A 15,100-nucleotide genomic window follows, 5' to 3' on the forward strand; every position below is an offset into this window, starting at 1 on the left:
TTATTTGTTCTCTGTGTTAGTGATGTGGCAGTAAATTTATGAATCAGCCAATTTCTTGGATTGTTATTTAGCACTTGTTTTTATTTAGTGATTTAACATGTCATTTTATTACTGTGGAATGGGGAAATAGTCGCTCTGACTTGGCTAATAATGTTTTGGAGGTGATTAGTTGTTAAACAAGCATTGCTTTTTTAAGAAAGTTATTTAGCAAATCACATTAGTTGTCATTGTGCTTTTTTGAAACTGTAGTATAAGATTTAAATGTTTGTTAGAAAAATAGACTTATTTTGAACTCTGCATTACTTACCATTGTTTTTTTTCTTACTGTGCAATCATTATTTCCTTATTGAGTGATGATTGTACATAAAAATGATTAAAAGGTCAGTTCAGGGAGTTCCTGTTGTGGCGCAGTGGAAACAAACACTGCTAGTAACCATGAGGTTTCGGGTTTGATCCCTGGCCTCGCTCAGTGGGTTAAGGATCTGGCATTGGCTGTGGCTGTGGTGTAGGCCGGCAGCTTTATGTCCAGTCTGACCCCTAGCTTGGAAACCTCTATATGCCAAGGGTGAGTCCCTAAGAAGAAGAAGAAAAAAAAAAGGTCAGTGTAGGTGATACAAACAAATTAAAACACTTGAGAAAATGGATAGTCTCTTGTGGAGAACTGCAAAGTAGTGCAGGAGGCAGATAGCTTTTATGGGATAAATAGTAAAGAACAAGGAAGAAATGAATAAGAAAATAACTGATTGGATGGGGCCAAATAGTCAGCCTTGTTTGGGATGGGGAGGCCCAGAGTTGGCCTGGTGTTTGGGAATTGGCTGACTGGATATATTGCTTTTCTGCTCAAGTGGAGCATTTACAGGGACGTGAAAGTTACTGGTTTGCTGAATTTTCAGGCACCTTGGGCAGAAGTGGCTCCATCTTGGCCCTAGGAAGTTATTTCAACAACATGAAAAGCTGTTGATTTAAGTGAACTTTGGCATGTGCAAATTTGCTTACTACCTGTAAAATTGATTTTAGTTAAATAAGAATTACCTGAAAGGGACCATATGGATTTTTTTTGTGTCATAAGTTGGCTTATGTAGATTTTGATGAAGATGGAGGAATTGGATAAGACAGAAAAATGCTATTCATGTTCAGGAAGGCAGACTAGTGCAAAGAATAAGCCGTGGAATCAGAAACCATAGGGTGGGAGTAGGGTATGTGGGGGGCTAAGGAGCCACCTATTCTATAAAGCACATTGTAAAGAGAAGAACAAAAGGCAAAGATGAATAGTAATGTGGGCCAGTCTGAGGAGTTCAGCTTTTACTGTGGGGCAGTGAGGAACTGTGAACGTATATGGGCAGTGAGATAGTGGAGATGGTATATTAAGTTGTTGTTTAATAAAGTAGCAAGAAGCTATATGCATATAAATCTATCAGGTATTTATCCCATCATTACTTTCTATGGGGATGAGAAGCAATCTGAATTCTTCCGTATAGGAAATTGGTTAAGTTAGGGTTTGTCACTTAAATGTAATCTGCAAAAATAATTGTCCATGTAATAACGTGGAAAAATAACACAAAGAGTACAGTTATAGTGTTAGAATGCAGCCTTAGAGTGCTGAGACCATAGATGATATTCCCATATTCCACCCAACCTAGGGTTTTTAAATATAAATTTATAGTTCTTTAGAAATTAAAGTTATAGTTCAGTTAAAATGAAATAAAATTAAAGTTACAACATTTAAGAATCCGATGATAGCTTATAGGGAAGACAGGGTACCAGTTATTTCTTAGTAGAGATAGACATTTTTATTTATATTTTTTGGATGGATAATGGCCAGAGGAGAGGTTTGTTAATAAGTCTGTGGTTTTATGAATAGAAACATTAATGTCACTGGAGCAATATTTGGAGATGATTTCTTAGGGATTGAAAAAAGATATTTACCCAATTTTAGATTGGTGGTAGCAAATTGTGTTTTGAATGTAACTTGTTTTATTAACCTTTATTTTCAAATTATTGTTAAGGAAATTTGTTTCTTAATTTTAGAAGATAGGTTTAATTTATTCACAAATTATTGTCTTCACTTTCTTCTTCACTGACTTACTGGCTATTATACCAACTTATTTGAAGTATAACAGAAGCGGTACAAACCCAAATAGTCCATCCTGCTAATATTTTGTGCAAAATTTGGGGTAGTTATGCTTTTTTATTATTTTTAAGTAAGTTTTAGGTTTATCTTAAAATAATATTAAGTTTTAAAAACTAATTTTATTTTTTAATACTCATAAGTTTGTTCAAGAGTTATTTTTCTATACTTAAAAGAAATCTGACGGGGCACAGGATATTTATTACATTATTTCTTTGGTTAAGTCACTTGAACTAAGTTTTCTGTATGAAAGGAGAATTGCATTTGACTCTCTGTTTTAATTACGTGTGAATAGACGGTGCATGGTAGCATATAGGAGAAGGGAGCATAAAAAGTGATTCCAGGTTGCCACCATGAGTTAGATCAGAAGAAAGCTAAAATCTGTAATAGGTCAAAATTAAATCTTCTGACTATATTTTATATTCACCCCTGTCATATTCATTCCGAGTAACTTATTTCTCTTTTCTTTCAGGGTTTCTCTATTATTCCTTTTATTTTTAATGTCTAGACCACTATCCAGTACATAAGAACCTCTGTACCGTTTCATATTCTTTTGTTAAATTTGTGCCATTTACTAAGGTCCTTAAATCAGAGAATCACTTCCATGTCACCTAGAGTACTCACAGTAAAGATATCATCTTTATAGCCTGCTTTATTACATGTCTGCTCGAAGACTAACTGAAGATGCCTGTTCTATAATTGTGATGACCCTTGACGTGCAATTTTTCTTATTAATCTGAGCCCTCTTTTGCCTAAAGCCTCATAGTTTTCTGATACTCGGGCTGGGATTAACTAATTTATCAGAACAGTAGGCAAATGTCTCTAGAATCTAGTTAGAACCACTACCACAGAAGAATCTTAACCACAAGTGATTCACACCAGCTTGACATACACTTTTATTTTGGACCTAGGGTTTTCCATTTGTGATATTTAAATAACAGTGGTAACTGTGCAATAATTTATAACCTTCCTGTACTTTGGTAGTTGTAGGTTATGTATTCTTCTCCTATAACCCTTTTTAACTGGCAATTTAGAGGAAAAAGCTAAGAAACTATTAAAATACAAAGAGTTTTTGAAGTTCATGTTGTGGCCCAGTGGTAATGAGCCTGACTCATATCCATGAGGATATGGGTTCTATCCCTGGCCTCGCTCAGTGGGTTAAGGACCTGGCGTTACCTTGAGCTGCAGTGTAGTTTGCAGAAGTGGCTCAGACCTGGTGTTACTGTGGCTGTGGTGTAGGCAGGCATCTACAGCTCCTATTCGACCCCCAGCTTGGGAACTCCACATGCCACGTGTGCAGCCCTAAAAAACAACGAAACAAAACAAAACAACAGAAGATGTGAATCCGGGAAAGCAGCCCTGAACCAAGGGGACACTACTTTCTTTTGTACTAACTGCCTGGTTTAAGGCTCATTTCTTTGTTGATCAGTTATTAAAAATACAGTTTTGGAGTTCCTATCATGGCACAACGGAAACGAATCTGACTAGGAACCATGAGGTTATGGGTTTGATCCCTGGCCTCGCTTAGTAGGTTAAGGATCCGGCGTTGCTGTGAGCTATGGTGTTAGCTCTAAGATGTGGCTCTGATCCCGAATTGCTGTGACTGTGGGTGTAGGCCGTCAGCTATAGCTCTGATTCAACCCCTAGGCTGGGACCCCATGTGCTGAGGGTGCAGCCCTAAAAAGCAAAATAAAATAAAAACATAATTTTTTTTTTGTTCGCAGAAGCAGGAAATATGCTAAATATTTGATATGTCAGTTTTTTGACAAACTACTTAAGTATGAAGAAAGTAGTGCTATCCTTGTTTAGAAGATGAAAAAATTCAAACCTAGAGAAGTTGAGAGAGAGCTAGGATTTAAACCCCAAATTGCCTTGGTTTCCAAGCTCATGTTCTTAAGCATACTTTTTAGGGTTTTTTGAGAACACGGAGAATGTGGAAAGGGTACATCGCAGAAGGGGGCTCCTTTGTAGGGAATAAGTTTTGCTAGTCTCAAATTTTAGTCACCTTTAAATCATGATTAACATATGAATTTGCTACTTAAGTAATATAAAGGATTCTGCAAAAGAATGTAATGATCTTATTTTGTATTTAGGCGTGAATTACCCTTCACTAAGTCAGCTCATCTCACCAATCCTTGGAATGAACATAAGCCAGTAAAGATTGGACGTGATGGACAGGTTTGTTGTTTCAACTGATTATCTAAAAAACGCATATTTAATCAGCCCTTTTAGAAATCTTTATTGAGAGACATTTTAAAACCATTTTAAATAGAATTTTTGGGAGGAGTTCCCGTCAATATGCAGCAGAAACAAATCTGACTAGAAACCATGAGGTTGTGGGTTCGATCCCTGGCCTCGCTCAGTGATTTAAGTATCTGGAGTTGCCTGAGCTGTGGTGTAGGTCACAGATGTGGCTCGGATCTGGCGTGGCTGTGGCTGTGGCTGTGGCTACAGCTCCGATTGGACCACTAGCCTGGGCATCTCCATATGCTGCAGGTGCCCTAAAAAGACAAAAAAAAAAAAAAGAATTTGTGGGAAAGATTAAAGGAAAATGTTATTTGGAGCTTGTGATTACTGTGATTATGACTGATGAATATGACCTTTATTAATGTTGAAAAATAAATAGCTTTACATGGTACTTCATTGATAAAAAATTGAAGGAAAAATGTTTGAAGATAATTGGCCTGACTTTAAATGGGTTTTCATTATATTATTACTGTTTTTTAACACATTCTGAACTTTGTATAATACATTTTAGAAATGCCATTTAACATCTTTGCTGAAGTTTTCTGAATATAAGGAAGCTTTATGAAAATTAGATAAGTATAAGGTTTACAAGTTTGCAAAATAAAATTAAAATATTAAAAGACTACAGTGATTTCAAATAAACCTGTGATGCTTACAGTTTTTACATGTAATTTTGAACCAGGTTTTTGTTGTTCATTAGTGAAGATGTGGATAATTGAAAATAAAACTTAAAAAGCTCATAGATTAGTCTGCCCTTGTAGTTAATACTATGTATTTCAGTGCATTTAGATTTCATAATTATGAAAGTTGTTGACCTACACTAACATGATTTTGCTCCACTGTGTTAGGATGGATGCCTTTATCTTGATACTTCTATATTTTGTACAAAGAAATATTCCTTTGTTGCCGAGGGTGATTGTCACAGAGTTTTTTTGTAGATCACTTTGGAGATTGTACGCTATAAGGTTTTTATCCTTACCTAAGTTAAATACATCAAACACTTTTGAAAGTTTAAGAAAACCTTTCAAGGAAGTTTATTGGTATCTCATGATCATCAGCCTTGGGAAGGAAGCCTCCAAGTCAGTCTGGTTTTGTTCTTGTACATCAAGAAAACACAAGTCTACTGAAAGGTTCTCCGTTTTTTCATCTTGTAAATTACTACTTTCCTGTTCTAGGAAATTGAACTTGAATGTGGAACCCAGCTTTGTCTTCTATTTCCCCCTGATGAAAGTATTGACTTGTATCAGGTCATTCATAAAATGCGTCATAAGAGAAGAATGCATTCTCAGCCCCGATCAAGAGGACGTCCATCCCGTCGAGAACCAGTCCGGGATGTGGGAAGGTTAGAAACGTTCTTTGGACTGATAATAGGCACATGTATCAGAATAACATGATGGAGGAGTGATTCGTCAAAAGTTTGTCCTGCGGTAAAGAAGAAAGAGAAAATCCTCAAATCAAGCTGCATGGACTAGTTTGTGGCTTCATTGAGGATTTCACATGGTCACCTTGGTCTCACTGATTTTTCAAGAGGAAAATGGGGATCTTTCCTTATGCAGAAAAAATGATTTGCTAAAGAGCGATAACCAGTTTAGATTAGATATTTGATAATACAATGTATACCGTTGAAACGAGGTAGGCCTTTGTTGCTAAGAACAGGCTAGAAAGGAGGAAGAGGAGGAAGTCTTTATTTGCAAAAATTGTTAATATTTTGTAAAAAGCCTTTTCTTTCAGGTGTGTCTCTGGATAAGCCTTATCAGATATGGGACTTGTATAAAGGATCACTAATATCTTTTCAGAAGATGACGCCTCATTTAGAGGATAAAATATTTTAAATAATTTTGATATTCAAGAGGAGCATTATTGGGACTGTTTCAGATTTTACCATCGTGATGTGTTAACCCCATTGTCAAATATTGTCTAACATGTACCCAGTGAATTCACACATCTTGCTGAGCTTCTGAAAACAATAGGTTCTTTCCAAAGGGGATCAAGTGGCCCTGGGAGACCCGGCAACAAACCAAAAAGAAGGGCTGTTGCTGTGTCTGTTTACAACTTTTCCAGATGCTGGCAGTACCTGTGGACTTAAAGTGTTTTTAGAGGATCGCCATGGTTATTGATCACTACTTTATGAACTAAACAGCATTTTCCAGGAAAAGGGGGTTTAACTTGTTACAGAATTGGAGAAGTCTTTGCAAAGGACTGATTAAGCCCTTCTACCCAACACCTTCCCCTGTATAGATTTGCATTCAGCTAAATCTAAAATATTCTGCTAAAGACTTTGGATATATGGTTGATGGGATGAAACCTTTGGTTAAGTTTCCTTTTGGTGGAAACATCCTGTGGTAGGTACAGATAATCCAACAAGAGTCCCCATTTCTTTGAGCTTAAGAAGGACAATGTCAAGTAGGTAGGAGGAAACCTGGCAGAGCCCCATTACTTTTGGCTTAAAAGGACTGAGCACCAAGATGGCTTTTGAAGTTTTAAGCTAAGCGATTTCCAGTGCAATACAGTACATACAAGTGAAGTTTTTACCTCAGTTTTGCAATGGACTGTAAACTTTACTTATTACACCACCACACCTTCTCTCAAGCCTGCCAGGGCCTCCATATTTGTATGTGGCTTACAGCTTAAAGTCAGTAGTTGGACTACTTTATGAACTGTTACTATCATGTTTTATACCGGTCGTAAATGCACTTCCCAAACTACAAGAAAGCGGTATGTTTATTTTTTAAACCAGCTTTTAATTTTCTTAGTGTTGATATTGTAGATGCAACTGTTTTTATTCTGTTGGGGGGGGGGCTTGGGTTTATTATTGCAGCTTTGCAGTTTGAGTGAACTTGTGTTGCAAAAGTTAATGAAAGCAGTTGATAATCAGAGAAATAGTTGGAAAACTAGTGATGCCAGGCTGGAGTTTTTGACATTAAGGGTAAAAAGATATATTTATTACCTTTAAGACTTGGATTTTTTATTTTCTTTTGTATAGCTCTTTATTAAATGCTAAGTAAAATGACATGTATTTAATGATGCGTTTACATTAGCCATCGAGATTTATGAAAAATAATAAAGAGCAGCCCTCTGCAGATAGTAAAGTTTCACCTTCTAAAGAATACACTTTGAGGAGTCCCCTTGTGGTGCAGCAAGTTAAGGATCCGGCATTGTCACTGCTATGGCGTAGGTTCGATCCCTGGCCCAGGAACTTCCACATGCCGTGAGTGCGGCCACAGAAAAAGAATATACTTTGAATTCATTTTATGAACTCTGTTAAAACTGTCCCATTACTGGCCAGTTTTATTTTAAGGCATTCTCTTAATTCTTAAATGTTACTAACTTTAGAAATTAGTTTTTTAAAGTATTAAGATTTTTCAGAACTTTCCTGTAAAGTCAGTTTTAATAGTATCAAATTTTCTGTATGGACATGTGAAAAGTATAATTTTGTGTAAAGCAGAAGCCAGACATTTAAGAAATTCTTAATTTTCTTCAGATTTAGCCTAAAATGACATCAATAACTTTTAACTATGTAGATTTTAGAGTTACCTAATATCTAATAATGAGAAAGTTTTTAACTCTGTTTCACCTGAGTGAAGACTTTATTTGGGAAAGTTTTAATTGTTAAGCTGGATATTTACATTAGTTGGAGGGCAGTTCATTTACTTATGTTTAGGTTACTAAAAGGTGATTAACTTATTTTGAGCAGATTACTCTTTGCAAATGTCTCACCATAGCGTGAAGATGACAGAGAATATCTTACTTCCAGCAATACATCTAAGGATTGGTTTATAGTGATTAATTTGAGGAAGGTAAATTTAAGAGATTTTAAGATATTTGCTCACCAAAAATTAGGGTGTTATTTTAAAGGAAATATTCTTTGTATTGATTTCTGTCAGAAACTCTTGCTTTGCTGTTTGTTCTCCAGCAGTTTTTGGTTTAATTTCTAATGTGTCTAATTTGTGTAGGCGTCGACCAGAAGAGTATGATATTCATAACAGCAGAAAGAAACCAAGGATTGACTATGCCCCTGAGTTTCATCAGAGACCAGGTTAATATTTTATAATCCTGCAGATATTTGACTTATTATTAAAAACAGCAACAACACAAAAACTTCTGTCATGATCCTATAGTTTTAAAAGTGAGAAAACTTTGCAGATGCGACTCCTTAAACCTTAGGAAGTTATTATTAAATCTCACTTAGTAATTATTCCTCTACTTTGTTAAGGTTGTTTATTCCAGGGTGATTCATTCTCATATTCTGTTAATTACCTGAAATTGCTAATTTATAATTATTGCAGAAATGGAAACTGCACATGTGTTTTAAGGTAAAATGTAGTTAGGGAAGGCAATGATCTCATACTCTTATTTTTTTAGATAATGTATTTTATGTGGTATATAGCTCTAATACCTTGAATTTCTAATTGAAATTACACTATATTTTTCTAAATAAAAGTATCTTTGATGTCATATTTTTAGAAAGGAATGGGAAATACTTGGTTTGTAATCTAGAAGCAGCTTTTCAGTTAGTCTTTCCCTTACTGGAATTGAAAAAGGCAAACTATTTAAGAGAAGATATTTATTCAAAACAGTCAGTGATACACTTTTAAAAATTAGGCAGTTTGGAAATTGGTGTTAGTGAGTAAGCATTACAGCTCTATTAGGTGACAAGTAGCTTTGATAAGCCTTATTCTTCAAAACGGGATATTCTGGAGAGTAAAATTAATTTTTCCCCAGTAATTTGGCCACTCAGATTTGCTTACATTTTAATTTGCTGAGTCCTTATTAAAAGAAAGATGGAGAATATTTCTCTTATTACCATGGTCCGTCCTTTCAAAATGTGTATTTCTTCATTTTTGCAACTTTTCTGTAACTTTTTCTCTCCTAAAGTTTACATTTTTTAAAAACTATCTGTGGTTGATTTAGCAAGACTTAGATGTACACTCAAGGTGGAAGGAAAACATTTGTTTTTAAGGTAGTCCTGTTACAGTGTTCTCAAGATTAATTCCTCTGCCCTGCCCTCCTTACGGTGCAGCATGAAGACGTTTCTGTCTAGCAAGAATTGGGGTGTGGATTTAGAAGATCCATATGAAAACCTCTTTAGAAGTTTATAATTCTGTGATATCAGCAAGTTAATTAGTTACTTCTGCAATTATTATGTAATCTGAGAAGAAAATCTGAAAATGGAGTAGTACAATAATAGCATCATTTAATAGCATCACTATTATTTCATGGGAAGAATTCAAATGAGTGGTAAGGAAGGTTTAATTATAATGCCATAATAAAAAATATAAATTTGATATACTAAAATGCTTGATGTTTGAACAGGGTATTTAAAGGATCCACGATACCAGGAAGTAGATAGGTAAGTTGGGTTCACTCTTGCTTAGTTTTGAATTACATTCTTGGAACTAGTTTATGAATTACCTGAATTTAGTTTCACAAATCTTATTCCCAACAGACGATTTTCAGGAGTTCGCCGAGATGTGTTTTTAAATGGGGTAAGCATTTTATTTTTTATATTTAATGTGCATAAAATCAGTATCTGATTTATTTTGTGGTTTTAGGTTTTTTATTTATTGATCAATATTATCATCTTTCATTTTAGTCCTACAATGATTATGTGAGGGAATTTCATAACATGGGACCGCCACCACCTTGGCAAGGAATGGTTTGTATTTTTCTATTTTTGGAAGTTATTTAATTTTATTTTCAGTTCCGTACATTTTAAGTGCTTACTTGGATAGAATATGATTGTTAGAGTTAAGAGGCTTAAAATCTTTGGTGATAAAGAACTATGTGCTCTTTAAAGATTAATGAATGGTTTGTATTAATAACACAGGCTTATTAATTGCTAGGTGTTAGTTGTAGTGGCTAGTAGTGCAAACTCTTCAAATACCTCCTCTTCTCAACTCTGACCTTTGGAGAAGTTTCATAATAAATTTTTTTCTAAGTTTTCCTTAACTGTAAAACTCGATGAGCATGCATCCATTCTTTGGCTCATCAGACTAATGTTTAGCATTTGCTGTTTGCAAGGCACTGCACTTGCGCTGGGCATACATAGGTGAATAAGTTATACGTTGGTCCTATCCTTATATGGCTTATAATTTAATGGAATAATGTCAGCCTCATAAGATTGTCAAGAAACTGAATTTACAAAATACATGTAAAGTTGAGCATAGTGCTTGACCATAATACTCAGTAAATACTCTGTAAAATAAGCTTAATTTAAAACCCTGTTTCTGGAGTTCCCGTCATGGCGCAGTGGTTAACGAATCCGACTAGGAACCATGAGGTTGCGGGTTCGGTCCCTGCCCTTGCTCAGTGAGTTAACGATCCGGCGTTGCCGTGAGCTGTGGTGTAGGTTGCAGACGCGGCTCGGATCCCGCGTTGCTGTGGCTCTGGCGTAGGCCAGTGGCTACAGCTCCGATTGGACCCCTAGCCTGGGAACCTCCATATGCCTCGGGAGCGGCCCAAAGAAATAGCAAAAAGACCAAAAAATAAATAAATAAATAAAACCCTGTTTCTGAAGTTTAATTTTTTTTCCTTTTTTTTAAGAAAACTGGATTCTTCTTAGAGTATATTTCTTCTTAGAGTATATTTTAAGGTATTGAGAATAGCTGAAGCAGTCCTTAGAAATAAAAGACTTGCAAGTTTAAGTAGTTTTTATTGTTTCTTTCAAACTTTTTTTTTTTTTTTTTTTTTTTGCTGTTTAGGGCCGCACTTGCGGCATATGGAGGTTCCCAGGCTAGGGGTTGAATCAGCCTATATACCATAGCCACAGCAATGTGCAATCTGAGCCGCATCTGCGACCTACACCACAGCTCACGGCAACGCCAGGTCCTTAACCCACTGAGCAAGGACAGGGATTGAACCTGCGTCCTCATGGATGCTAGTCAGATTCCTTAACCACTGGGCCATGATGGGAACTCCTACACTTTCAGATTTTAAATGCTGCCTTTAATGTAGCCATTTCATCTGACTTTGTTTCAGTTAAGGTACTGTAGATGAAGTAAAATATGTATGTATGTTTGATAATATTGTCTTGACACTAACTAGGGAGAAAAGTGCCTTTTGTTTTCCCTTCCTTATAATGACATTTAAAAGTTCAAAAGCTCCTGGAGGTTTTTTCTTTTTCTTTTTAGGCCCACACCCATGGCATATGGAAGTTCCCAGGCTAGGAGTTGAATTGGAGCTGCAGCGGCTTGCCTTCGCCACAGCAGCCAGATCCAAGCTATATCTGCAGCTTGCACCGCAGCTCATGGCAGTGCTGGATCCTAACCCACTGAGAGGGGCCAGGGATCGAACCCACATCCTCATGGATACTAGCTGGGTTTGTTACCACAGAGCCACAACGGGAACTCCCTGGAGGTTTGTTTTGTTTTTGGTTTTGTTTTGTTTTGTTTTAGAATAGATTTGTGCATAGTGGTTAAGATGATTGAGTTTAACACAAGAATGCCTGATTTTATGTCTTAACTTCCACCCCTTTTCTAGCAGTGTTAACTATTTGGTGCCTTAGTTTCCCCTTTTGTAAACTATCTGTAGGATTGCTAGAGAATTAAATGAGATATGTGAAAAGCTTAGTACAGTGCCTGGTTTATAATAAATCACTGTGTAGTAAGGGCTTGCTCTTTCTGTTAGTATTTAAATGGTATGTTATAAAAGCTAAAATGTTAATTCTTAGAAAATGTGTAGAGAGTTGTTACATATTTTCAACAAGCAAATATAGAGGGTATTTTGAAGAATCCTAATGCCATCAAAGCAAATATCTAGTACAGATTAAGTTATTTGTTTGGTATGCGTGGTTTTGATAGGGATTTCTAAGAATGACTTGTTTACAAGGGTGTTTGATAGAGGCTTATGGAAGTAATTTTCTTTTTCAGACTCCTTATCCTGGAATGGAACAACCTCCACATCACCCTTACTATCAGCACCATGCTCCACCCCCTCAAGCTCACCCCCCCTACTCAGGACATCACCCCGTCCCACACGAAGCAAGATACAGAGATAAGCGTGTAGTAAGTGCATAGGGAGGCCAGAGTGGGAGAGAACTACTTAGAGTTCTGCAGATCATTTAAACGTGGGGCATACCAGATTATGTTGAGTTCTAGATTCTTAAGTATTTAAAACCTTTTCTTTTATTAAAAATGGCTAATCCCTTTGATGATTTAGGTAAACTGTATTTGATTTTGAGATTTCTGGGTCTTTAGTATAGTAGTTGAACTGAGTTTCTTTATTAAATGACATACACACAGGTGTGCTGGGCCACATAAACATCCTTTTATCTTGTCACATGATGAACAGAGCAGTAGTTTCCTAGCCTATCTTTGAGATACTGTCATCTGTCATTTATTTCCTTATTCTCAAAGATACTAGTCCTTCAAAATAAAGTCATACAAGGACCTTTAATCACTGAAACAATTTGAGAATCTTAATTTACTAATAGGCTTTAATTTAGTAGGTTTTGTTTTTTGTTTTATTTTTTTCTAGTTATGGAAGAAGAAATATTCAGCCTATGTATGATGAAATGTCAGTTGACGAGATAGGTTTTGGTGTTTTTAAAAATGCCTTTTGTAAATGATCACATTATTTTCAAAAAGGAAAGTTTTTCTAAGATTCTTTTACAAAATATAGTTGTCCTTTTTAATAAGTTCTGTTTCATGCACCTTTATATAGTACCTTTTTGCTTTGTATATATATTTATGCTTGTGTAGTATTCACATATTTATTATGTATGAAAAGAAGTGTGGGATTGTTTTTGGACCTTATATTCTATATACTGAAGCTGAATTGAAGAGACCAAGTTCAGTTAGTAAAGATGAGTTAGTTGAGAGCTAAGAACGGGGGTCAAACCTACAAGTAGCCACAATGACAACCTTGTACCACAATTAGTGGTTGTTTTACCCTTCATTGTCCTCCTTTAACCTTTCGTGTATTATTAGCTCTGTGTAGAATAGAATTCACAATCTTGCTGCAGTATGTATTTTCTTAAGATGCTACCAAATTCTGTAAATTTTTTGTCATTAACAGTAGAGTCAGGAATGGGAGTAATTCCTAATTTCACCATAAGAGGGCAGAGTTGGTTTGGTTTAGTTGTTAGACTCAAAGGAGGAAAAATAAGTAGGGTTCACCTATTCTAGAAAAGCATTGATGACATTTAGCACAGTTGGCAGCATGTATTCATGATGTATTGATCATATAGTTAGTGGCAATCATTAGGTGATTATTTTGGCCTAAATCTTATTACAGGTATTGGAGGGAGAAATCCTTAAAGTTAAGTAGAGAATTGACTGTGTGAAGTTCATTTTTAACAAGATGTAGGTGTCTAATTAGTAAGACATCAAAATCCTTTGTCTAAATGTCCAAATTATATTCTAGAAATTAATACATTAGTGATTTCTCTAGACTCGTTCTCTTTATCAGAAAATAATTAAAGGGACTCATTCCATTTGGTTTTTGACATACACTTTACCCATTTCTTACCTTTTCTAGCATGATTATGATATGAGGGTGGATGATTTCCTTCGTCGAACACAAGCTGTTGTCAGTGGTCGGAGAAGTAGACCCCGTGAAAGAGATCGGGAGCGAGAGCGAGACCGCCCTAGAGATAACAGAAGAGACAGAGAGCGAGATAGAGGACGTGATAGAGAAAGAGAAAGAGAGCGATTATGTGATCGGGACAGAGACCGGGGGGAGCGAGGTCGATATAGAAGATAATGCGCTTTTGGAAGCACTGATTGTTTAAAGATAAAAATCTTGTATTTTTTCTTTTTGTGTGTGTTTACAAGTAGTAAATTTATTTCAACTGTCTACTTAAAAGTTCATTGTGTAGAAGGATTTATTATGACCTTCTTTGTTCCAAGCATGCAGTATAATAAGAACTGGAAAAACTCAAATCCTCCAGAGATGCACAGTTGACAGTTTGAGTTGACACTTCTATTGGGGCAGAATGGAAGAGTCCAAGAATGTAGATACTGATTCAGTCTCCATAAATGTTCATCTTCCTAGAGCGTGTTCATCCTAGAGTTATTTTTTGTTTGTTTTCCTTCTTTTGGATCTTGACTGATGACTGCCATGATATTTTGCTTTGAGGTGTTTCTAAATGTAGTTACACACGGTTCAGTAAAAATAATGCTGCTATCAAGTATGCAAATATTGAAGTATGATGGTTTGACTGTATGGCAGTGTTCAAACTCTTGGTTTTTCCCCTTCCCTCTTTTTTTTTTTAATCTTAAAAAAAGTCACTTTTTATTTTTCTTCTGTCTTCAATGATGAGAGCAATATTAAGAAGACATTGGTATCTAATTTTTAATCTTTTTAAATAAAAATTCCTATGTTCAGTAGCATGGTTGATGGTATTATTTAGCTTTCCCTTCCAAACTGTATACATTGGCTTGGAATGTTCACAGCAGCGCGTGTGTGGCAGCGGAAGATAATTCTCATATTCTACATTGCTACTGTTTTGTATAAAATAAATTGGTAAAGATTGACACTTATCTGTTGTATTTCTTTTCTTGTCTGGATGCAGGTTTGTTTTCTTATATATTAGTGGACATAAAAGAATGCTTTTTGTTTAGGAATTATGGGAACTCCATTTACCTGTTTTTGCATGTTTATTAAAAATGATTAATCTAGGTCAATTATATTAAAATTATATTTTATTTCTAATGTAAAAGAACTAATGATACACAGGGAAGTTACATTGATATTCTGGTTAAATTTCAAATTTATTCATTTGAT

General features: G+C 35.6%; 1 protein-coding gene across 5 annotated transcripts in view; it reads left to right on the plus strand.

Annotated features, from left to right (window-relative positions):
- Window positions 1-14,856, plus strand: part of YTHDC1 (YTH N6-methyladenosine RNA binding protein C1) — a 59,145-nt gene extending 44,289 nt beyond the window's left edge. For 3 of the 5 annotated variants that reach the window (XM_047798157.1, XM_047798156.1, XM_047798159.1), the window contains 8 exons: window positions 4,222-4,306; window positions 5,551-5,717; window positions 8,329-8,411; window positions 9,689-9,725; window positions 9,798-9,861; window positions 9,969-10,031; window positions 12,244-12,378; window positions 13,853-14,856. In XM_047798157.1, the coding sequence (XP_047654113.1) occupies window positions 4,222-4,306; window positions 5,551-5,717; window positions 8,329-8,411; window positions 9,689-9,725; window positions 9,798-9,861; window positions 9,969-10,031; window positions 12,244-12,378; window positions 13,853-14,077 (859 nt within the window). In that variant the 3' untranslated portion in view covers window positions 14,078-14,856. The remainder of the gene's footprint in view (window positions 1-4,221; window positions 4,307-5,550; window positions 5,718-8,328; window positions 8,412-9,688; window positions 9,726-9,797; window positions 9,862-9,968; window positions 10,032-12,243; window positions 12,379-13,852) is intronic. The other 2 variants (XM_047798158.1, XM_047798160.1) reach the window with 1 other exon arrangement.
- Window positions 14,857-15,100: the final 244 nt, after the last annotated feature.

The sequence above is a fragment of the Phacochoerus africanus genome, chromosome 10, assembly GCF_016906955.1.
Source record: "Phacochoerus africanus isolate WHEZ1 chromosome 10, ROS_Pafr_v1, whole genome shotgun sequence".
Taxonomy (NCBI): Eukaryota; Metazoa; Chordata; class Mammalia; order Artiodactyla; family Suidae; genus Phacochoerus; species Phacochoerus africanus.